Source organism: Diceros bicornis, chromosome 4, assembly GCF_020826845.1.
Source record: "Diceros bicornis minor isolate mBicDic1 chromosome 4, mDicBic1.mat.cur, whole genome shotgun sequence".
NCBI lineage: Eukaryota > Metazoa > Chordata > Mammalia > Perissodactyla > Rhinocerotidae > Diceros > Diceros bicornis.
Genome location: NC_080743.1, coordinates 65168688 through 65194111, shown reverse-complemented (window position 1 = coordinate 65194111; position 25424 = coordinate 65168688). Strand labels below are relative to the sequence as shown.

Genomic DNA, 25424 nt, shown 5'->3' with positions numbered 1-25424 from the left:
CCCAGAATAGTACCTGGCACATAGTAGGCATTCCATAAATATTTGTTGGATAAATAACTAATTAATGCTAGGCACCTTATGTTACGTAGTAGGAAAAAAACTACCATCCCAATACATAGACAAACGTTTCCTAAACAGTTAACTCACACTTCCTTTCTTAAAGATGGCTATAAAAAGAAGCAAGAAAACTAGAGTGAAACTGACTCTGCTTGAAGAGTGCCGTTGTTGTCTACAGATTATTCTCTGGGAGAAGATGGCTCAGCGCCGCCTAGGGATCTTGCTCCTTTGCCTGCAAACCTGTGAGTTCTGACCCTTGCTGATCCCCTCCTAGTTTTCTATTAAGTTTTAGAAATTGCCCTTAAGGAAGACATTGAAATTCCCTTTTGATCTGTTTTAAAAGGGGGTCCCAAAAGAGATCCAACTGGCTGGGGAAAGACTTAAGATTTAAACCTAACTATTTTTCAGCTTTAGAGTTTATATTTCTGAATTTTGTCTGTGTCCAGTCTCCACAGGTCTGAGACAAACTCTTCTGCTCAGGAGAGTCAGCACTTGGTAGACCCACCCAGAAATCCTGGCAAGAAGAAATAATCCAAAACCTTAAATAGCTCAAAAGCAATTTCTTTTTGGCATATATAGTTTTTGGTTATATATAGTTTTGGTTATATAGTTTTTACAGAGCTACGCCATCTGCAATTCTATTTTATTTCTCCAGCAGATTAGAGTAATGCATGACTATAATTATCATTGTAAAAACTTCATCTCTATAAGCTCCCCTTATTTTCAAAGCACATTCAGAGCTATTCCTCTGCTGTATCCTCCAAAAGCTCGCAGAAATAAATGAGAAAGAGATTATTATCCCTATTTTACAAATAAGTTAGGTCTCAAAAAAGAAATGGAGAACTTGAACTAAGGCTGTTTTTCTTACTTATGGCTTAGCAGTAAACTGTAAAGGACAAAATGAATATTGGTTGTTAGTACAAAGAAAACTATGTGACATTAACGTAGCTCTGGGAGAGTTTTGTCACTGCATATATCATCTCACTAAATCTAAGCAATTGCCTTATTTATATAAAAATTGACTATGTTTGGCATTTCTAAATCTACTTAACGTATCACTTGCCTGCTCTGAAAATGCACTACCAAATTCCTGGCATGAGTTAGGACACAGAGAATCTAGTGAGTTAGGATTTCCTGAAAGGTGGAGTCAATGCACCTTGGTCTCTCTGGTTCTGAACCATTTAAAGCTGTGGTTCCTTTATTTTGATCTTCACGGAGATTGCAACCACTAGGCAGGCCAAGTTTTTGGAGCCTATGCTATTCACTCTGACACGGCAGATAGAAAATGCAAGTAGACGGGGAAAAGAGTTGGATAGAACCTAAGTGGAAATCTAGGGATGTCCCCAATCTTCCAGAAAAGGGATGGACAGGTTGGCATTTGATAATACTTACTTTGCAAAGCATTCTACAATTTTTATGCTTACATTTTTGTGTTATCCATACTAAAACCATTGAAATAAGCAAGATAGATATTATTAATCCCATCATGCAAACAAAAAAAAAGCATAAACTAAGATTCTGGTTAAAGAATTCACCTGAAGTTTCACAACCAGAAATTGGTAGAGCTGGAAATGGACATTGGTTCTTCTCACCCCAAGGCTATAGCTCTGTCTGCTCTACACTCTTTCTGACCTCCTCACTCTTTAAGTTTTCAGATCCTTGATGCTCTTCAAAGGGCTAACACATGCTACGATAAAAGGCAGCTCTAATATACACTTGCCTCATCTACTGAAACTGAAGTCAAAGTTGTCAATCAGCTAGTAGTGAATCATTTATCCACCAGATTTGTGACTTTGGGGAAGTCACATAAGCTCTCCCTGTTGTTTCGACTTCAAAATGGGGAATCTATCAGTACAATAGGATTGTTTTGAGAAGCAAAATGATAATTCATGTGCAACACTTGGCGCAGTGCCTGAATATAGTAAGTGCCTAACATATATTAGCTAACGCTGCTGTTGTCTTTCACATTCGCTTGTCACGTGATATTAGGAAGAGCTAAGGCTTTATTGCACAGAGATCCTGGACAAGGCTCTTCCATCTGGGATGGTCCAAGGAACAGGAGCAGGAGAAAAGGTGGTGGGAGTTTGAGCTGAGGTGTGGGCTGTTGGGGCTCTAAGAGAGGAAACCAGGGGTAAGATATTTATTTTGTCAGGGATCCCTGAAATGGGGGTGGGGGCTTCTTTTCATAAAAGTAAAACCAGAAGTACTTTCATGTATCATTTGTCTTTGCTGAATGGATCTGTTCACCTCATAAAGATTATTTCACAAACATTTCCTGAGTGCAGAAATATACTCTAAACTCCTCCTGCTGCTCTTTCTGGCAAACATGGTCCCTTATATTTAGCATTAGGCTTAGAAGTTAACACTGATTTTATGCACTTCCCTGGAATTCAGAGCAATGGAAGCAGCTGAGAAGCAGTGGAAAAGAAGATTAGAAATCCCCATTTTCCCTTGAAATCACTGAAATAAGAGAAGTCTTGAGTGTGTGAACTCGTGACTCTTCCATATTGGAAAAGTTTTCTCTAAGAACCAAGATTCATAGTCATGCTCTGATTTCAACTTGCTCATCAGGACTTGTGATCACTGTGACTCTGACTGTCCCTCCAAGTAGCCACCCACTCTCTGGCATAGAAGACAGAATGAGTCTACCACATTTGCTCCATGCCCATTTCTCTCTACATGTTCTCTCTCACATTCTTTTAATTCTTCCTTTTCTCCACATCTTTCTGGCTTATTTCTTCAACCCTTCCCCTTGCTCCCTTCTCCTATCTCCCACCAATAATAGTAATAACTAACCATTTATGGAACAATCACTACATGTCTGGCATTACTCTAAGTAGTCTACATTTATTGTTTTGTTTAATCCTCAGAATGCTCTATGAGATGGGTACTATTCATATATTTCAATTTTACAGATAAAAACATTGAGATGCAGAAAATTAGAGGTCACTTAACCAAAAAATAGAGGAAGTAGGATTTGAACTCCAGTGTCTTTAGATTTAACCACTGAGCAATGCTGCCTCCACCAACTTTGATGCTGAAGTGGAATAAAATACTGTCCTTACTATTGATAGTTATCACATTGCGGGAATTTTTAGTGAAAAGTAGTGATTTATTCTCAACAAGATAGGATTAGTCAGAGGCCTGGGCCTGTTTCTACACCCACCTGTAGAGGAGGGTGGGGTTTGGTGGGCAGGCTTTTGTCAATAACAAAAGTTTAGGCAGGCCAGCAAGGCGGAATACCAAAGGAAAATACCATATTCCGACATGGTTCAAGTACCATCCTCATCGATACGATTTGGGTTGACTTGAATTAGCTTCTTCAAGACAAACAAGGGTCCAGTATCAACAAAGTCTTGATGTCCTGTTGAATCTAGAACACAGTCGTGGGGCATTCCAATAGTTAATACTTAGAAGTCCAAAAAATGAGTGGGCTCATCTGGATATCTGTCCGTGAATAAGTAGGCCCCAACCATCATTCTGGGGGTTAGATACAGGATTTCACACCTGGAGAAGAGTCCTGGCAAGAGCCAATTTGCCACTAGTCCAAAATCCTTGCAGAGAGGAGCCTTTAAGATGAAAACAAAGCCTCTGTTCTAGAAAGAGATTTGAGCAGACTACTACCACAGACACTCAGAAAAGCCTCAAAAGCAGAAGCTCAGTTATAGAAATGGAAAAGTAATATCATGAATGAGGAAAACTGGATATCAGGACATCAGCTGGAAAATCCAGTTTCCAAATAGAGGCCAGGACGCTGTGTCCCTATGATAACACAGGACTCCAGTAGGAGGGAGTAAAGACCCATCTTGTCAGCCTGCTCAGCCCTGGAAATCAATATCGTAACCAACAAAGCAGCCATAGTGCCTTCACAGCAGATGCCCAAAGGTCAGTGCTAGGCTACTCAGGTATTTCCTGAATCAAACCTTTCTTGTCTTGAATCTTGGAGAGGGATGAATTTGCAAGTTTGAGGGTAACTAGGCTCATCTATGTGGAAGCTGGAAACGAAAGAGGTATAAGCAATCAGTCGGGGGACTGATGTTGGTGGAGCTGACTATATACCCGTATTTCTTGTGTTATACTCAATTTCTGATTATGTGCTAGTAGAGGGGAGTGGTGATAAAACAAATGGTTGGCCAGGATCCCATCTCTGTTTTGAGAATTTGTGTGTGTTTTTGTTTGTTTTGAAAAAGTGGATTCAAGTCAACCCAAATCTCAATAAAGATGATAGGCAGTAAAAAATCCAGCAGAAAATAGTATACTATTGTATGGAAGTGGTAGCTTCCTTTTTTTAAAATCTCCTAACCAAGGAATTTCCATCCTCGAGAAGAAAGACACAAAACTTCTGGCTGCTCAACCTTTTGCTTCATCTTTGCCCTCTATTTCCTTCACTCAGTATAACTGGTTATAACCGTCTCTCTTTTGGGTGCCCCAGGGTACAGCTACCTTTAGTCACCCCTCCATGCCTGCAATATTCTGGGAGGTTCCACTCCCACTTATTGATCTAGAATGCAGTGAATGGGAGGAGAAGAGGGGAAGGTTAGCTAGTGCCAAAAAAAAAAACAAGAAATGTTTATTTGAAGAATCCTAAAGTAGCAAGGGAGTTTAGGTAGCAGTTAAGCAACAATACGCTTCCTTATTTCCACTCTCATTAATAGCTACATGTTGCCCTTCTCTAAGGTCTCCCCAATACTCCAACTCTTCTTCTCCCTTAATTGTTGCCTGAGAGTATTATTATTATTATTTTTTTTTTTTTTTTTTTGGTGAGGAGATCAGCCCTGTGCTAATATCTGCCAATCTTCCTCTTTTTTTGCTGAGGAAGACTGGCCCTGGGCTAACATCCGTGCCCATCTTCCTCCACTTTATATGGGACACTGCCACAGCATGGCTTGCCAAGCAGTGCATCTGTACGTGCCCGGGATCTGAACCGGCGAACCCCAGGCTGCAGCAGCAGAGCACACGCACTTAACCGCTTGTGCCACTGGGCCAGCCCCAACCTGGGAGTATTATTTTAATCTCTGTAACAATGCTTCTGTGTTTTATATAACAAACACATATAGTGCCTAGTGTATGCCAGGCACCTTTCTAAGTTTACAAATATTAACTCGTTTAACTCTCACAACACTTCTATGAGGTAGGTGCTACTGTTAGCTTCATTTAAAAACTGATAAAACTGGGGCACAGAGAAGTTGTTAACTTTCCCAAAGTGTCATGGCTAGTACCTGACAGAGCCAGAATTCAAGCTTAGGTAGTCTGAATCTTCATCACTAAGTCATGGTGCCTCACATGGGGCAGACAGAGGGTGCTCCTCAAGGCAAGACTCCCTTTGAAGTCTCTAGATTCCTCTCCATTGATATAACACTTGAGAACACTCGCATGTCATTTAATCCTCATAATTCCTCAAAGTAGCCGGGCATGTCTTTTTTATTTCATTGACCAACCAGAATCCTGAGACTTAGCAGGAAAGTGACTTATTCATGGTCATTTGGCTAGTTGACAACAGAGCCTTGACCACAACATATTTCTTGTTCAGGACACTTTCACTAACCACGCTCTGAATCCCCATCATGTGGATCTATGCAATTTTTTTTTTTTTGCAAGTAGCATGAGAATATTGGAGTGGAAAGAAGTTACACTTAGCCAACTGCTCTTTATTCATCAGTTTATACCCTAGACCTTTCACATCAAGACCCAAGGACCAGTAGAGTTCTCTCTTGCCCTCACTTTCTCTTGCTCTGAGTTTTTTGTGTGTGTGTGTGAGGAAGATCAGCCCTGAGCTAACATCCATGATAATCCTCCTCTTTTTGCTGAGGAAGACCGGCTCTGAGCTAACATCTATTGCCAATCCTCCTCCTTTTTTTTTCCCCCCAAAGCCCCAGTAGATAGTTGTATGTCATAGTTGCACATCCTTCTAGTTGCTGTATGTGGGACGCGGCCTCAGCATGGCCGGAGAAGCGGTACCTCGGTGCGCGCCCGGGATCCGAACCCGGGCCACCAGTAGCAGAGCATGCGCACTTAACCACTAAGCCACAGGGCCAGCCCTGCTCTGAGTTTTTCTTCTTGCTTTTTATTGCTGGAAAAAGGGTAATTGGGTCAGTAACCAAAAACTATCCATTCTTTCAACAAACATTTAGTAATCATCCACTAGTTGTTAGGGAAATAGTAGTGACCGAAACAGATGAAGACTGCATTCATGGCACTTACATTCTAGTGGGGCTAGGAGTTGGGGAAGATAAATAAATATGCACATACAATGCTTTAGTAGTGATAACTGCTATGAAGAAAAATAAAGTAAGGCAAAGCAACAGACAGTGATAGAGAGGGGATTGCTCTCTTAAATGCAGTCATCAGGAAAGCTCTCTCTGATGAGATGACATTGGAGCAGAGTTTCACTGTGAGGGAGTGCAGGAAAGAGTGTTGTTGTAGAAAAAGGACAGGAAATACAAAATCTCTAAGGCAACAGCAGGTGTTCCTGGCCTGTGTGAAGAATGAGGAAGCCAGTGAGGCTGGAGTGAGTGAGGGAGAGAAGGGTAGGAGATGAAGAGAGAGAGGGAGGGGCCAGAACAGGCAGGGCCTAGTAGATGACGGCCAAGTATATGAAAGGAGACTAGGGGGCCTCCCAAAACCCCAACTGTATACTGTCTTGATTTTTAATAGAATCTAAGGAAAATTAAGAGGTTTTAGGTCCAAATGCCCTCTCCATTGTCACCAATATTTGATATTTTTAAATCTTTTTGGATTCCTCCCAACACTTCTTTAGTAAGTTTCTCTTGCTTACCTCTGAAGAATTTCCCTCTAGCCCGTTAAAGTCCTACTACTCCATCAATCTTTCTAACCCAGATGAAGTTTCTGATTCTTTTTTTTCCCAAATACCTTTCTTTTTCTCATAATCTCTTTTACCTTCTTCTAGTCAGTAATTTTTGACAGGTACTTTGTCATGGAATGTGCATTCATAAAGTCCACCCATACCCATGGGTTCATTCATGGAACTAGGAGTTACCACCAAATATACAGAAAAGTATATTAGACTGGGAAAGGTGCTCAGCTTCCCTTCCAGAAGGGGAAGGCCATGTCCAATGATCAGCCTGTCCACAGTCCTCTCTCCAAGCTGGTGTCATCCTGCCCTTGGGGTCCCAGGTTCTCTCTTCACCATAGCTACCTAGGGGTCATAGTAAACATATTTTTCCATCCAAGCTCACATCCCAGGGTTCCAGTCTTTTCTTGCCTTTGATTCTCATCTAGAGAGAGGAGAAGTTTATTTCTTGTTCATGTAAAAAAGTTCAGAGTTGGCAGTTCCATTGTTAGAATAGCTCAGACGGTCATCAGGGATACACACTTTGTCAATTTTCCTGCTCCATCATTCTCAGTACTTGGCTTCCTCTTCTTGATCCAAAATGTCTGTCTGAGATCCAGCTGTCATGGCATTCTAGCATACAAGCAGAAAGAAAAAGATGAAGAAAGCAACACGCTCCCTTCTTAAGACATAGAAGTCATATACAACACTTCCATTTTCATCCCATTGGCCTGAACTTAGTCACATCACCAAACTTAGTGAACAGAAAGCTAGTACTCTGGGTGATCATATGCTCTGCTAAAAATTAGGAATTGTTACTAAACATGAGAGAGATAACAAATATTGTAAAACAACTAGCAGATCTGCCACATCCTCCCAAACAATACTTCACGCCTGTTTTTCTCTCCTTGTCTTCTATCCTTTCAACTCCTTACTTAGATGGTCCACCATCATCTCAAATTCAGTATTTCTAACACTAAATTTGTCTTCTCCTTTTGACTTCTTTCCACCATAAACTTAATCGGTTTTCTAGTATCTATCAGTTTTCCACTGACACAAGTAGGCACTCAAAATATATTGTTGAACAATTCAATTCTATTAGATGCCTCCTTATTCCTTGCCTTTCTTTGTGTTATCTCTCAAATTCAGCCCTTCCTTCCCATTCCCGTTATCATCCCCTTATTCATGCCCAGATGGCTACAATAGCTTCCAAAATGGTCTCTCAAGCCCACTTCTCCTGCCACTTATTCTTTCTGCACATCATTACTACATTACTATGACCCTAAAACATCATTTTAATCTTTATCTTCAAAAACTTTAACAGCTCCCCTCTGCCTGTGGTGTAGACCTGAAACTCAAGGCTGTCCCAAATCCAAACCTAATTTATATCTTCAGCCTTAACTCTCTCTACTCTGCTACACAAATCTATACTCATTCAACCTACATCACATATTCTCCTGCTTTTAAACTTTTATTCAGGACACGAGGACTGAAGACACCCATCCTTTCCCTTTCTATCCAGGAAAATTCTATTTGCTCTTCAAAGTCCTCCACAAATTCTACTTTGTCCAGGGAGTTTCCTCTAACCACCAGAGCTCAAAGTGATCTCTCTTTTCTTTGAATTCCTACTGCAATCACTATCTCTACCATTCACTGGAATTTATCATTCACTACCTCATATTGCAAAGGAGAGTTATGTATATGTGTGTGTCTTATTTCCCTAACCAGATATGAAATTCCTTTAAAAGGCAGGGATTTGTCTTGGTCATAGACTTGCATAGTGCATTTCACGGTAAATCCTCAAGACATTTTTGTGCCACAAGTTCTCTGTGAAACTGAGTTTTCCTAAGGTCCCCTCCAACACAAATATAATGTTTGAATCCCTTCAGCACCTAGAAAAGTAACTATTGGGGTTGGTTGATATAGAGATTGTTTTTTTTTAAATCTGAACTCTTTAAGAAAAGAATAAAGTCCGCAAAGTGGAGTGGTACCTAAAAGTATCCCTCTGGGCTTTACTTGAATTACCCATTAATAATGGCTTTTCATACATTCTTCAGTATATTCCTGGTGTCGCCAAGGCCATCATAGAGATGGACTAGAGAAGCCCTAAAGGGCATGTACCAATTCTTAAGATGATGGATGATTCTCATCCTCATCATTATCATTATCAACCTCAGAAATGACTAACATTTATTTTGCCTTGGTGGTTAACAAAGCATTTCCACTCATACTATATAATTTGTTGATCACTAGGTAGATACATCAAATTTTATAGTTATTATTTCCATTATATGGATGAAAAAACTGAGACTCAGAAAGGTTTTATGACATTATTAAGATTTCCCAGCTCATAAGTAGAAATACTAGCACCTACGTCTTCAGCCTCCCTGTCTTTCCACTACATGCTATGGTTTTACAACTGCCTCTCTCAGACCACAGTTGGAGTGTTGTGGGGGGCAGAATCTTATGCCTGTGCAAGCCCTCTGCCTTTTCTCAGCAGGCCCAGCATTCTCATCAACAACACCAGCAGCACAAAGAGAAGCAAGACTTCCCCCAGCTTCACCTATCTGCCACCCCCACTGCTTCATACCCTTTGATACCCCAGCATCATTTCCTGAATGACTTGCTAAGGAGATAAGGTATACTTCAAACACAGCATCACACACCAACCATTTGTGGTTGTGCAACTGCCCTAAAACTAAGCAGGTCTCAGCCTTAGCAGACTGCCTACACACTTCCTGGAGTTTAATGAGAGAACCCACAAGAATTACAAGTCTATGGAGCCTACCTATTATCCATCATCTCACACTTAACCTGAATCCAAAGAGCAGAATGACAGTTAGGAGCTAGGGCCTGATGTCAAAAAAGCCGTAAGAGATGTGGGACCAGCTATTTTTCAGTTTGCAGAACCCAGTACAATATGAAAATGTGGGGCCGCTTGTTCAAATAATATTAAGAATTTCATGGTGGCACGGCAGCATTAAACCAAGTTCAGCATCTCTCCTAGCTCAAGGCTCTGTGCAACTGCAGAGGTCACATGCTTATGTCTAGGACATCCAGGGATTCAGGTTGGGAAACTCCAAGTGTCCCTCTAACAGACCTCAGCAACCCAGTGGAACACATTATCTGGGGAGAATTAATGTTCAAGGAAACAGATTTTGTAAACTGTGACTCCTGCCACTGAAGGCAACTTTAGTCTCTCCTAGGTCCCCTCAATGATTTTTTCCTTTTGCTCTTACCTTTTAGCACTCATCGCGTTGTATTATTTTTCACTTGTACACACATCTGTGTTATTCTCTGGGCTGCGCGCTCCTCAGGACCACAACCATACCCTATTCATCCCTGAATAATAGTGTTGTTATTTAGCACTTAATAAATGTTTGTAGATAAGGGCCTTTAGTTTTCCCCTTCTCCCCAGGGCCCTGTTACATCTCCCTCTGTACTTAGCCCACCCCTACTAAGTCATCAGGCCTTGCCTGGGATATTCCTCCTAAGGGAAAATCTTAGTTGATCTGAAAGGAAAGAGGTTTATATTAGCGGTCCCTGGGCTCTTTCAGGAGTTCCTGGGCTGGAAGGGTGCCATAGTGAGACATCACCATGAGGATAAGAAGTCCCTTTGCTCTTCTGACACTTCAAAATAACTTGTATTCTCAATGACCTTTATTCTTGCCCTCTGTATGCCAAGCTCTGGATAAACTTGAGGGTCAACCCCAACCCACTTATGTGGAAACTTATGTTCTGCTCTTTGGGGGAACATTCAGCCAATACTCTTCAGAAAAGCCCAATAATTGCTTATGGCTGATGCCTTTTCTGACTGGCCAGTAGTTGTGGCTATTGGTTATTAAATATTTTGAATATCATCTACACTGGCTCGAAATACTCTTTCACACTAAATAGAGATCAGTGAGCATAACAGAGTAAAGAAAGAAGAGAAGGAAGAGGAGAAAATAACACCTTATGATTATATTGCCTTTCGTTTTATAAACTGCGTACTAAACAGACTTATCTTCATAAGGTGATGGAGGAGAAGAGAAGAAGAAAATAAAACTTTCATTTTTTCCCATGTTAGATTTTAAAAGCACTCATACTTCCACTCTTACTAGAAAGCGTTCTTGGATTCCCAGAACAGATGGAGTCCCCTTGCTATTCTCTCTCAAAGCACTAATACTTACATATTTTGTACCTAATCATTCGTAGTTATCTGATCAGCACTGGTTTCTTTCTTTAACTGTTAAGTTCCAGAGAGCAGGAACTATATCTATTTTTATTCACCGTTGCTTCCCCAGCTTCTTACACCATGCTTAAAAGAATAGATGCTCAACAAACATTTGTTTTACAAGTTGAATTAATACATACCTGCCATAGTGTCTGGAACAAAGCTGACCCTGAATAAATAATGTGCATTCATTCATAAATGTATGAATGAATAAACTAACTTTGCTTACTTCGGAAGTTGTTCCAAAAGATTCTAGGCAACCCATAACTGAATTCCATTTATCAATTCATTCCACAGATATTTACTAAGCACCCACTATGTGTCAGGTATTCTTCTAGAGACTGGGGATATGATGGTGAACAAAAAAGACCCCCTCAAATCACCAACTTGGAGAATATTTACTCCACAGAGTCAAGCACTCTCTGCCTATGTCTTCCAGGAATAAAGGCATAAATGTGACTCTCTTTTTGCAAAGACTGCAGTAGCCAGCCCAGGCTCTTGTCCCAGCTCTTCTATCACTTGGCAACGACTTTGGGAAAGAAAGACATTTAACATCTTGAACCTCATGGAGGTGTATGGTCTTCATCTCTCAAATCCCTTCTAGCTCTCAGAGTCGCTAAGTCTAGATAAACATGTTTTTAATGAGATAGATTGCTTGAAATTCACTGGGAAACTTAGTTTCTAAGTAATAATCCTTTTGAAAAATTAGCCATCTAACATATTAAATACACCTAGAGCAAAATGCTTAAACAAAAAAGGCATCCTCAAGAAACTGTATGAGCTGTGTCTATTTGGCACCTCCTTAGGGAGACTCAGGCCTGGGGAGACAGGGAACTCTAAAAGGTTCAACAGTCAAATGGCTACGGTCTTCTTATGTCCTCAGGTCTGGAAGCAGCTGGAAGCGACATAGACATCCTCACAGTGAATGGGATTCTGGGGGAATCAGTTACTTTTCCCTTAAATATCCAAGAACCACAGCAAGTTGTCAGCATTGCTTGGAATTCCAAAACATCCGTTGCTTTTGTAGTACCAGGAAATTCAAGAACAGCACCCACAGTTACAGTGACCCACCAAAATTATTATGAACGAATAAATGTCTCAGCTCAGAACTACAACCTGGAAATCAGCAATCTGAGGATGGAAGATACAGGGACCTACAAAGCCGACATAAATATAAATACCCCTGAAACAAAGGCCACCACCATCACCAGGCACTACAACCTTCAAGTCTATCGTAAGTTGTGGGAAGACAGAGGGTTTGTTTTTTATTTTTACTTTGCAAATTTGCTATCTAAAGAACATCTGTATTTCTGACAATTGGGTTCCTTAAATCTTTTTATATTTACAAATACTTATATAAATATACCAGTACTTATAAAAAAGGATGTGGCTTTGCTTGTTTTTTAGCTATGTAATCTCCCTTTAGCAGTTTGTCCCCTGAGCCTTGTTTTTCTTTTCTATAAAATGGGAATAATCATATTATTCACTTCCCATAGTTATTGTGAGGATCAAGTAAGATAGGGTATGCAAAGAACTTAAAAATTTTTTTGTTTAATTTGAAATGATTACAGATACATAGAAAGGTGTGAAGAAATGTACAGGGAGGTTCTGTGCCCACTTCAGCCAGCCTTTCCCAGTGGTAACATCTTATGTGACTGTAGGACAATATCAAACCAGGAAATTGACATTGGTACCATCCGTAGAGCTTATTTAGATTCCACCAGTTAGACAGGCACTCATTTATGTGTTAGAATGTGTGTCGCTCTGTACCACTTATTCACATATGTAGCTTCATGTAACCACCACCACAATCAAGATATTTAACTGCACCATCACCATGAGATTCCCTCATCCATTATAGTCACCCATCACTGCCCCTTTCCCTTTCAAAACTCCTGGAAGACATCAATCCATTCTTCACCTCTGTTATTATGTTATTTCACAAATATTACCTAGATAGAATCAGGCAGTATGCATGCTTTAGAGACTGGCTTTATTCACTCAGTGGAATTTCTTTGAGAGTCATCCTAATTATTCCAAGTATCAATAGTTTATATCTTTTTATTGCTAGATAGTATTCCATGGTATAGGTACACTAATTTGTTTAACTATTCACCTACTGAGGAATATTTTAGTTGTTTCCAGTTTGGGGCAATTACTAATAAATCTGCTATGAACACTCATGTACAAGTTTCTGCATGAAATAACTGTTTGTTTCTCTGAGATAAATGCCCAAGAATGAAATCATACAGTAAATCCATTTTTCCTTTTTTTTTATTGTGATAAAATATACATAACATAACATTTAACATTTTAATCATTTTTAAGTGTGCAGTTCAGTGGCATTAAGCACCTTCACATCACTGTGCAATCATCCCCACTGTCCATCTCCAGAACTTTTTTTCCCTTTTAAATAGATTCTATTTTTCAGAGCAGTTTAAGGTTCATTCATAGAAAAATTAAGTAGAAAGTACAGGGAGTTCCCATATGCACGCTGCCCCCACACACATGCATAGCCTCCTCTATTATAAACATCCCCCATCAGAGGGGCACATTTGTTACAATTGATAATGTACATTGATGCATCATTATCACCCAGAGTCCATAGTTTACCTTAGGGTTCACTCTTGGAGTTGTACATTCTATGGGTTTTGACAAATATATAATGACATGTATCCACCATTATAGTATCATACAAAATAGTTTCATTGTCCTAAAAACCCTCTGTTCTCTGCTTATTCATCCCTCCCTGCCCCCAGCTCCTGGTAACCACTGATCTTTCTGCTGTCTCCATGGTTTTTGCCTTTTTCAGAATGTCATGTATTTGGAATCACACATTATTTAGCCCTCTCAGATTGGCTTCTTCCACTTAGTAATATGCAGTTAAGTTAGCTCTATGTCTTTTCATGGCTTGATAGCTCTCTCTAGAACTTTTGAGAGTCATTTTTAGTTGTAAAAGAATTGCCCAACTATTTTACATTCCCACCAGCAGTATATGAGTGACCCAGTTTCTCCACATCCTCACCAGCATTTAGTGTTATCACTATTTTTTATTTTGGCCATTCTGAGGGGTGTGTAGAAACACCTTATTTTGGTTTTAATTTGAATTTCTCTAGTAGCTAATGCAAAGTGCTTTTAAAAGGTAAAATATAAGAACTATTATTATCATTAAAATTGCCACAATTCTCCAGGAGATGTGTGTGGTGTTACAAAATGCTATTCAAAGTGTGGTCTGTGCACTGGCAGCATCAGCATGACCCAGAAACTAGCTGGAAATGCAGATTCTCAGGCCCCACCCCTTACCTTTGGTGGTGAAGCCCAGGAATCTGTGTTTTAACACTCTCTCTGGATTATTCCTATGTGTGCTAAAGTTTGAGAAGCACTGATCTAGAACTTCCCTGCCCAATACAGTAGCCACTAGCCACATATGGCTCTTGAATATTTGAAACATAGTGAGTCCAAATTGAGATGTACCGTACATGTAAAATACACACTAGATTTTGAGGTCTTAGCACACATAAGAAAACATAAAATACCCCATTAATAATTTTTATATTGGTTACAGGTTAAGATAACATTTTGGATATATTGGGCTAAATAAAATATATTACTAAAATTAATATCACCTGTTTATTTTTACTATTTTTAATGTGGTTATTAGAAAAAGTCAAATTACATGATTCACATTTTCCTCCATTGGGCAGCACTAATTTGTAGTATAGAGAATATTTGAGCCAGGTCTCAAGGACTTCACTATCTATTTGCCCACAGCAGAAAAATACAGGAATCTGACTAATCTATGTTGTATTAGTTAGAATTCAGGTATATAGTTACTCTACTCAAATTCAAGTTCCATAAAGACAAAGACTTCGTATTTGAAGTTCATCACTGTATCCCCTGCACCTACATTGTCAGGCACACGGTGGGTGCTTCAGAAGTATTTGTTGAATGGAAGAATGAATGAATTATAATAGTCTACAGTCTTAACACTGTGCCTGACAATTGAAACTGCCCAATGAATATAGCGTGACTGAATCAGGCTGTGTCTGGTTGGAAGGCATAGTGGAAAGAGCATTAATGTTGGAATTTGACCTCTTGCCAGCTGTGTGGCCTTGGGCAAGTTGTTTAGCCTCTCTGCACCTAAGTTTCCTCATCTATAGAATGTAGATTATAATAGGTGGGATTAAATGAGAGATAGTGTTAGTTGAACTCCTAGTACAGCGCATGCCTTAAAGTAGATGCTCAATAACTAGTAGTCATTATTAACTTTTTAACCCTTAGCCCCATTTTAAATTCTAGTTATAAAGGATTTCCTAGATGAAGAAGGCTCTGAATTGGGCATGAGTGAGATAGCCAAAGAACCATACCCAAGTGTGGACACTTTAGAAAATATTTGACTCATTCAAGAACTTTGATTGAGAAAACAAAGAAGTCGTTCAGTTTTAAGGTGTTTGTTTTCATCCATTTATATGTTTACTTTTACCCACTGGATCTTTGGGAGGTGTTGTGCCATCTGCAATTAGGGCAGACTGTGTAAAGTCTCAGAGAAAGCCGTACTGCCCATACAACAAATCTGTCCCTTCAGAGGAGGTAACTGAGAAGATACAGAGAAGGGAACTGACATTTATTGAACACTCTCCCTGTGTCTGGAATTCTACCACCCAACTTTTAAAAACATATAAAAATTATACATATTTAGACAATATATGCACCATTAAAGCAAAAGGTAATACTACAGTGAAATGCAACTCTCCCTTCTCAGAGGAGGTGACTATTGCCAGTTTATTTTGTCTCCTCCATAGACGATTAATGTACATACAAGCATAGACAGATAATAGACAGATAGGTAGGTAGATAGATAGATAAATAGATAGATAGGTAATAGACATATGAGTATATAGATAGATAGACAGATAGACAAATACATAGATGGATAGATAGATGAATAGACAGACAGGTGGATATTAGAGTGGTCTTTATATACAATAGCTCATTTAATCCTCACATCAACCATAGCAGGAGAAAATTGTTATCCTTGTGTCATAAATGAGGGAACTGAAGCCCAGTGATGCTGTATCCCTGCTCCACCATTCCACAGTTAGAGAGTAGTGGAGCCTGAAGTCTGAACCCGGCCTCCAATGGCTTCCACTCTCCGATTTGGGTGGAGGAAGGCCTGTCAGCCACAACTCTGATCTTCTCTGCCCAGCAGCTTTGTGCAGGTATCATCTGTTCCTGCAGGGAAAAATGAGATGTGATCCTATTCTTCACCACTATCCCCTACCTCAACACTCACCAAAAAGAAAACTACTGAGCAGAGACTTTAACATTCTTGTAAATCAAATTTCTAAAGAAATGCATACACACACACACACACACACACACACACAATTTGGTTCATTTTTCGCTATATATGTCTGTATCTATCAGTGTTACAGTTAATCAAGGTCTACTCCAAACTTGTTAAGTCTTTTTGCCAAGTAATCACTAATTCTAATCTGGAATAGATCCCTCTACGAGACTCCAAGGACCAGGGTTTCTGCTTAGGCTGGAATCAAAAACCTTTACAGCATCTTACTTCTCGTGTTCTACTCCATCACAAGTACAGACAAATGGTTCCTATATTTACATTCCTAAATATATTGCCTTTATAGACTCCACATTAATTACAAAGTTACATGCCAATTCCTTCTGCCTCCTCTATTCCCCTCCTCACACGGCTATCGTGAAAGGAACAAACCCCATCACAGCAGCCCTGTCAAGAATGGACTAGATTTATCAACTCTGAATGGGGTCATTTTCGTATTTCCTGGTAAAGAAAAGAATGTCCCTTTCCTTCTGCCAGCTCCAGATCTAGCTACAGTATTACCTCAACTTAAATATAGTTGTTCTTTGGTAACCTTTTACTAGCCTATAACTTTTAAAACTTACCTTTGGATTGCTTTAGTACAAACATTTCTTAAAATGAACTTTTAAAGAGATTTTTAACTTTCATCAGGGGCACTTCAAAACAAAACAAAAAACTTAAAGAAAACACACATACACCAGAAAACAGCACCAAAAACGTATTCTTAAAGATGGTTTCATGCAGTGTACGTGCATACACACACCCATAAATATCAGGACTTCCTTGTTCATCAACGATGTGAGCAACTTTGCTGAACTGGATAACAGTATTGAAATAGTGGGAGAATATTTCCTAGTTGTTTTGTGCTATTCACAGTATAATGGCTACAGACAGGATGCACTTTTAACTTTAATCTGCTTTAGTCGCCTTTCCTCCATTGCTTTCTTATGTCTAAAGTGATAATCAACAAAGTAGTCAATCAAGCCCTAGTTTGTAGCATTTGCCAATACTTATGGTGTGAAAACTCCCACTGTGGCTGATTTTAAGACAAGCAGAGTTGGGAAGACTTTGTACATCATCACGAAGGACAGATATAAAAGACGTGAATAACTTCTAGAGCATAGAAAATAGTAAATTGTCAAAAAAAGGGGGAAGTGATGAGTTTTGAGTATTTCTTAGCTTTGTTATCAAAATACTTTATTTTATTGTAAGTTTTTATACTTTAATTTTTCATGATGGCCATGTTTTAACAACTGTCTTGAAAAATTTCTGGAAAGTTAACAGTTGGCTCTCACAAGCTCCAGCTTGCACTGGCTCATGTGTTTTCCCCTCACAGGTCGGCTTGGGAAGCCAAAAATTACCCAGAGTTTAATGACATCTGTGAACAGCACCTGTAATGTCACACTGACGTGCTCTGTGGAGAAAGAAGAAAAGAATGTGACATACAGTTGGAGTCCCCTGGGGGAAGAGGGTAATGTCCTTCGAATCTTCAGGATACCTGACAACCAAGAGCTGACTTACACATGCACAGCCTGGAACCCTGTCAGCAACAATTCTGACTCCATCTCTTCCCGGCAGCTCTGTACAGGTAACCAGCTCTGCCCATCCCTCCCGGAGTCACAGGAATCACTCGGAAGAGCTGCAAGGTCTGACTTTGAGCCTCGTTCTCCTGGGGAATGTGCCTCCCTTATGCCAGGCCTGGTCCCCAGGGGCATCTCCTCCCACGAAGCCCTGGAAAAGAGTCCAAAGCCTTCTGAGAGATGCCAGGCATTTCAGGGTGTTCTGGGGCAGCCCCTGCTCGGCTCTCTGATTCAGTTTCTAATCCTGACTTTTACTAGCAGAAAGTAGAGTTTCCCACAGAGCTTTGGCACTACCCTGGAGGGCACCCGACTTGGATAGTGCCCCTGAATGTAGACAAGGCTGCCCAGCCTCTGGGGCTTATTTCCCAAGAGTTAAGTCTCACCCCATTTTTCATTTCCAGACATCACAATAGGCCTCCGTACTCGCCACACTGGGCTGCTGAGTGGGCTGGCTGTGCTATCTCTGTTTATACTCCTTCTACCTTCAGTGCTTTTATACCTTTTGTGCAAGAGAAGACAAGGTAGGATTTTCCCAAAAGGTAAAACATGGAAATGCACCTTCTTATTCCGAGGACCGAAGTCATTTATCTGAGGTGGTGTGGAGAGGTTCTTTGTTCCAGGGAATGAGCCTTCCTACAATCCCCACCCCACCACCACACCATTCCCTGAATGATGGCTCCGGGGACTGTATGACTTTACCCTGAATGGTCTTCAGAATCTGTTCTGGGATCACTAGTATCTGGTGCGCCTTGAACTTCAGTTTGAGTTTAGTGCCACCATTAACAAGCTGTGCTTTATTGAACACATATCTTTACCTCTCTGGCCCAGTGTTTTCACACGTAAAGTGAGGTTTGGACTAGAGGGTTTCCAGGGTCACTTCCAACTACATTGTATTTTGACTAGGACTTTTGGAGAGTCATTGAGGGACATGTGCTAATTTTGTACTCCATGGTTGTCACTAGATCCCTCTGGACCCTGCTATAATTGTGCCATTCTCAATTCAGAAAACCTGATCTTAGGCCCCTAGGAGATCATTACATCCTCCTATTCCTACTAACCGCATGTCCACCCAAATCTTCCTTTCCCACCAATCATAATAACAAGCCTGGATGTAGAGAGACTCTACTTCTGCTTCCATGTTCCTGACTCTCTTTTGGGTCTGATTCCTCAGGTTCCTACTTGAAGACCTTCAGTAAGAACCCTGGTAAGTTCTCAGCCACAAGTTTCCCTGGATGACAACTGGGAGAGATGAGATCACAGCAGAGTGTGCTTAAGACTAAGCTTGTGCTTTGCAGGCAGTCTGGGCGAAGGTCCCAGCTTGACCGTTTGTCACCTACCAGTTATTTTATTACTGTAAGTCTGTTTACTCAGTTGTAAAATATGTGTAATAATAGGGTGTGCTGCATAGTCTTATTAAATGGACTAAATGGAATTACATATATAAAATATTGGCCCAGTGCCTGGTACATAGTAAGTACTCAGTAAATGTCAGCTACTATACTTGTGATTGACGGGCTTGGGCTTGGCACAGAAGGAGGCATTCTAGAGGGAGAGAGTTTGTGACACTAACTGTAACTCAAATGGCCTCATGATAGGAAGAAGTCACACAACTTGCTCAGGCCTGATCTTCAGGGTTTCTCACAGACACATGTGTCTTCAGTCCCTCACAGCCTCTTGAGAAAGAAGAAGGGCTTCTTTTTTCACCTACAAATGAGATAAGAGCGAGCATTTAATCTGGCTTACTCGCCAAGTCTGGGGCAGCGGTCAGGACAGGACAGAACTCTGAGACTTGGGATCCCTGTGATATTGCTCAATTCAGACCTGTTATTTGTGAATATGTTGGTGCCCTGGAATATGAAGGCCCAAAATTCTGGCTCTCTCTTTTCCACTTGATCCTAAAATGTTCCATGTTAGGAGCGAAGAAAAGGAGTACGCTGCAATGTGTGCCTTTCCCAGCCTGTGAATTCTTAAAACTTCTCTCTCCTGTCTTTGCTTCTCCGTGGCCTCACACAGAGCCTGGCACATAGAGGGAGCTTAACACATGTTTGCACAAATCAATCAAGCAAAAAATGTTTGTGGAGCGTCTACTATCTGCTTGACATTGAGGAAGTAACAGGAAGGTCTGCACCAGAAGAACCCAACACGGTGTATAACTGGAGAGAATCATCTAGCTGAAAAACTACAACCCTCCATGAAAAGACAGCTAGCCATGCAGGGCAGTCAATGCTGGGTGCCAGAGACACTAATTAAGACACTGGTGGAAGAGCTACTGTGACTGCCCAGACAGGGATTGGGGAGAATCTCTTTAGCTTAATGTGGACTCTAGAGTAGAAACGAATTCCCTCTGAGCTCTGGATGAGGCTGAAGGCAGATGCCTCCCATTCCACATGCCATCCCTAGAAAAGGGAGAGACATGCCAAGGATCCAAGTGGATGGGAGCCATTTAACCTCTTAGGGCTTCATTTCCTTGTCTTAAAAAGAGAACATTAGAATAGATTATCTCTAAAAATGCATCCACCTTTCAAATACTGTGGTTTTATGTTTATTTGTGCCACAGATGCTGTCTCAAAGAACACAATATACACATACATCACAGTTTCAAGAGATGCCCGGCCAGCAGAGTCCAGAATCTATGATGAAATCCCCCAGTCCATGGTGAGATGATGCTACTTATGGATCCCCACCTCCACCCCCAGGACAGGGAGTCATGGTCAGCAGGCGTCTGCTTCCTGTTGCCTAGACAGCCACAGCCAAGAATCTAGAGGGTCCCACTAGGAGATATCATGTCAGGGAAATGATGCCATGAGTCTCTCTATGAGGACAGGAATGTGGCCAATTGTCACTCCATGGCAGCCTCTAGGGGTTAAGGCCCTAAGCTTCCACATGGGGGTCTGGCTCTGGGTTGGATAAGAGTCATGACTAGGAGTGAAGCACCTTCTACAAGGACAAACAACAAGGGAGCCCCTAATGTGAGGTGAGGTCTGTTATGTGGCCACAGACAAGTGAACAGGTTGCTAACAGGGTCACAGAACTGAGAAAGGTCCCCTGGAATGTGACTTCCTTGTCTGGCTGCAGCAGCAGCTCGCTTTCCTCAGGCTCAGAGTCACTCTGTCCCACACCCTCTCCTCCCACCTGCCTTTTACCTGCTTGCCCCTCCATCACCTCCACCCTGGATCAGGCTTCTTCATGGTATTGCCTTCCTCTGTGCCTCCACCAGCCTGCTCCTCAGAAACTGAGGTGTCAATCTAGCACTGTGCTTGGACTGATGAAACGGCTAGGTCCATAGAGCCCACGGAAAGCTAAAAGCCTGATTGAACGACACAGACCCCTCCTCTTCACTCCTGAGGTTTCTGCCCAACTGCTACCCACCCTCCTTCCCACACCCTCACCTGACCCTGATCCTCTGCAAAGCTGGATGGGACCAGAGCGGAGCCCAGGAGAGGAGGCCTCCTAGTGAAAGTGGGACCAGGGAGGGTGATGGTCAGGGGCAGAAGTAGGAAAGGGGACTCATATGGTTTTGCCTGGGCTCCCTCACTGAGGGGAAAATGGGTGTTTTACAGGTCCTCCCCGCCAAGGAGGAGCCAGTGAACACAATTTATTCCATAGTGCAATACTCTGATAAGGTAAATCCCTTCTGACTTTTTATCCCTGTTGTCTCATCTGTTACAGCCATTCTGCTCTATGCTGTCCATCCAACTAGGGGCCAGCTGGTTCCCTTGGACTCATCTCTGTACTTCTCAGGACTAACTGCTGAGGGCTTTGGGCTATAGGTACTTCCACACATGCACCAAGCCCTGCTCTGCAGGTCTATGACCATCCACAAGCTGGCCTGCTTGGGTTGTTGATGCCACCCTTTAAATGCAGGAGCCCCTAGGCCTCTGAACTACAGTGAAAACCCCAGCCTCTATAATACCCAGAGCCACTACTAGCTCATAGTGTGAAAATTGGAGAATTGGCACCCTTCCCCCACCCTTGGCAGACACAGGCCCATACCAGGTGCACAGATTGGAAAGTAGAACACAGGCTGAATTTCAGTTCCCATTTTCTCTCTCAGCTGACTTTCACAGTATACAACCTGCACAACCATTTGCAGGGGTCTAATGGCACTCACAGTTCCCTGTGCCTCAGTGTCCTTCTCTGGAATATGCAAAGAGGGAAAGTAAGTCCTGTCCTTCGACAGGACTTTCAGTTTGGGGGAGCTTGTGGGGGGTTGTCCCTGTCTGAGGGTCCTCATTTCTACCACAGTCAGAAGGATAGCTTTGGGGTCTCTTGGTGAATCAAATGTTTTTAAAGTGTTCCTGTTTAATAGCTGAGCTAATAGGCAGGAAACTAATCACAAGAGATAAATTTGTACCTAGGAGTCCGGGGGAAAGGGAAATAATGATAACATGAATAGTGGGAGGAATTATTGGGAATTTGAAATGGAACGCAAACGAATCCATGACTGAGAACTAAGAGCTGATTCTCTAAGGCATCTGTGAGCTGTGCAAGCTACTTCCTTTGTAAGGGGACTTAATCCACAGGTCAGTTTGAATGTAAAGATAAGCCAAGTGTCCCAGAGAATGAGACAGTAGAACCTTTACTTCCTCAGTGATCAGGAGAGGGAAGGAGGGAGAAGGAAAAGAAGGAGGTGCATGAGGAAAGAAGAGGAGAAAGATGAAAGGAAGGGAGGAGCAAGAAGTGAGGGGCAGGGTCCCACATGTTTGAGCCAGGATCTGAAGGAAAGTGGGAGGAAACAGAGAAGGAGATAAAATTGGAAAGGACTAGATTTGAGGGATTAATCAGGGAGTCCTGGATTGAGACATCTCAAAGTAAATTCTCTAGACATGTTGGACGACAGTTATTAATTGGTCAGTATGTAATTTGAACTAAAGATTCCTCAAGGAAGGTTGTCTGCAGTACTCTAAATAACTAGAGCTCGTGAGACACTAGTGGGGGTGACTCACCAATGTCTATGGGAAGGTGTAGTTATTGGAGTACAGAAGGAACTAGGGCTCAACTAGGAACAAGGAAGGCGAGTAGCTTGAACCTGGATGTTGCCTGAAGCCTATAATCAAAATCAATGCAAATATCCCCATTCCCTCCTGCTGCTTTTTTCTGGGCTAAGAATTTGATTACCCGAGGGCTTGCAAATGGGGTGGCTAGAGCAGAGGCCAGGGACTCAGCAAAAAGCAAGGCTCTTCTACCCTAGATTTCCCCAGCACCACAGAAATCTAAGGCATCTCCCTGTGCCATTTGCAGAACTCTCTTGGGTACCTCATGGGACTGGAATTCCCCAGTAGCAACTTTCAGTTAACATGTCCTCTGTCTCCCTCTTGTGCACAGATGGAGAAAACCAGCACTCAGGACAGCAAACATCCTGGGACTTCAAGCTATGAAATTGTGGTCTAGGCTCCCGGCCAGCATTCTCCCTATGGAAACAGCTACAACCATAAATAGTGGCAGATGCCCCAGACACAGATTTTCTCTGCCCAGAGCTTACCTGGAGATTGCAAATCACCACATCCCAACATGTAGGCAAAGCAGGAAGCCCTCTGCTGCTGGGCATAGCTTGTGCCTAGACAGACAAATGGACACATGCCCTTTCTGAAATGGCTCCCTCCTGGATGAACAACAAGGCAAGTCCCCTGGCACAGTGCTTCCCAATCTTCTTCACATCACAGGACATGTAGAAAATAATAATTTTACCGCACAATGGAGTAAACAAACAAGATTGCTCATGAGTAGAGGCTACCTGTGGCTAGAGGCTTCTTGTGACTAGAGGTGATGACCCTTCCCAAAAAGCCCATATGTGGAGAGGATCAATATTTTGCACACCTATAATAGGCCATGGCACACTACCTAGGATGCTCTGCTCACACTCAGTATATGTGAGGAGCCCTAGTGCACGACCTCCACCAGTCCACATAGCACCTTGGGCAAATTAGACAAAAGCACCCTTTCCCTGGTGCAGAGGCAGCCCCTCGCCCAAGCGCATGGTTTGGCAAGTAGAGTGTAGGCTGCGTTTCAGCCTGTACTTGCCCCTTTGCCCGGGCACCCTTGTGCAGGGTACAACTGGCTGGACCAGCCCAACCGCACATGACGGTGTCACGTGAGAAGCCATCAGGGTTGTGTTGCAAATGGATAGTTGCAAAATGCTCTTTCTCTAGGGACTAGACTGCTGGAGCATTTTTCTTCAGGCTCTTCTTCAGAAGCCTCATAACATTTTCTTTCTGGCCAACCTTTCCTTCTGTATCACTCTGCGATGGTTAATTTTATGTGTCAATTTCATTGGGCCATGAGGTTCCCAGATATTTGGCTAAACGTTATTCAGGATATATATGTAAAGGTGTTTCTGGATGAGATTAACGTTTGAATTAGTAGAGTCAGTAAAGCAGATTAATCCTGCCCTCCAGTGTGGGTGGCCATCACCAAATCCATTGAAAGCCTGAGTAGAAATGAAGGCAGAGTAAGAGAGAATTCATTCTCTCTCTCTTTTTGACTGTCTTCAAGCTGGAACACAGGTCTTCTCCTACCTGAGGACTCGGACGTGGACTGGAACTTACACCATTAGCTCTCCTGGTTTTCAGGCCATTGGACTCAGATTGGAACGATACCATCACCTCTCCAGCTTGCCAACTGCAGATATTGGGATTTCTCAGTCTCCATAACCATATGAACCAATTCCTTATTTCATATATATATATATATATATGAAACCAATAGGAAATATATATATATATATATATATATATATATACATTTCTTTCCTATTGGTTCTGTTTCTCTGCAGAACCAGACTAATACACACTCCAAGCAGCCTCAGCAAGAAGACGAAGCCATACACAGCACCCACATTCTCCAAAAGGAATTGACCAGCTATATTTCTGGCACTTTAGAGGAACTGTGTGTAACTCAACCATCAAAACAAGAGACCTTAAAGGAAGCAGAGGCATTCTCCAGAGGGAACTTGGGAGATGAAGTTGTAGGTGATGAAACTGGCTTCACCTCAGTTCCTAGGGCTCAACCCAGAGAGTCATGGAGTTCAAGTGAGGTTAGGTGCTCCACCCCATCCACCTGCCAGCACAGAGGAGGAATCATCCACAGCTGAGCAGAACATTCAAGTGAGCATTTTAAGAATCGTTTCCCTTATGTGTTAGCAAATGTAACCAGCTAAATCCTAAATCCCCATGAGCTATCTCAGACTGGATAGCAGAAATAAACTGCATTTAGGCAGAATCAAGGGGCTAGTCCCAGTGAATGGGTCCATAGAACCATCTATCCCTGACCACCGTTAGGACTGTCTTGGGGGCTGCAAAGCCCCCAAAGTATAAGATGAACATAATGTCTGCCCTGGTCTGGCTGAGGAACCAATTCCAGCACAGACACCACAGTTAAATGCTGAAATATATGCTGCGAAGAGTGGCATGGGCTAGGACATTCAGAAAAGACCTTACA

The 25424-nt window shown here is 41.9% G+C and overlaps 2 protein-coding genes across 2 annotated transcripts in view; both read left to right on the top strand.

Moving 5' to 3' along the window:
- Positions 1–224: 224 nt before the first annotated feature.
- CD84 (CD84 molecule) lies at positions 225–24659 on the top strand. Its single transcript, XM_058539593.1, has 8 exons — positions 225–299; positions 11947–12297; positions 17744–17995; positions 18389–18508; positions 19159–19191; positions 20545–20642; positions 21548–21610; positions 23313–24659. The coding sequence occupies exons 1-8, from the start codon at positions 254–256 to the stop codon at positions 23376–23378; spliced, it is 1029 nt and encodes a 342-aa protein (XP_058395576.1). The 5' UTR covers positions 225–253; the 3' UTR covers positions 23379–24659.
- Positions 24066–25424, top strand: part of SLAMF6 (SLAM family member 6) — a 43203-nt gene continuing 41844 nt past the window's right edge. Inside the window, exon 1 of the mRNA XM_058536873.1 lies at positions 24066–24078. Coding sequence (XP_058392856.1) covers positions 24066–24078 — 13 coding nt within the window. The remainder of the gene's footprint in view (positions 24079–25424) is intronic.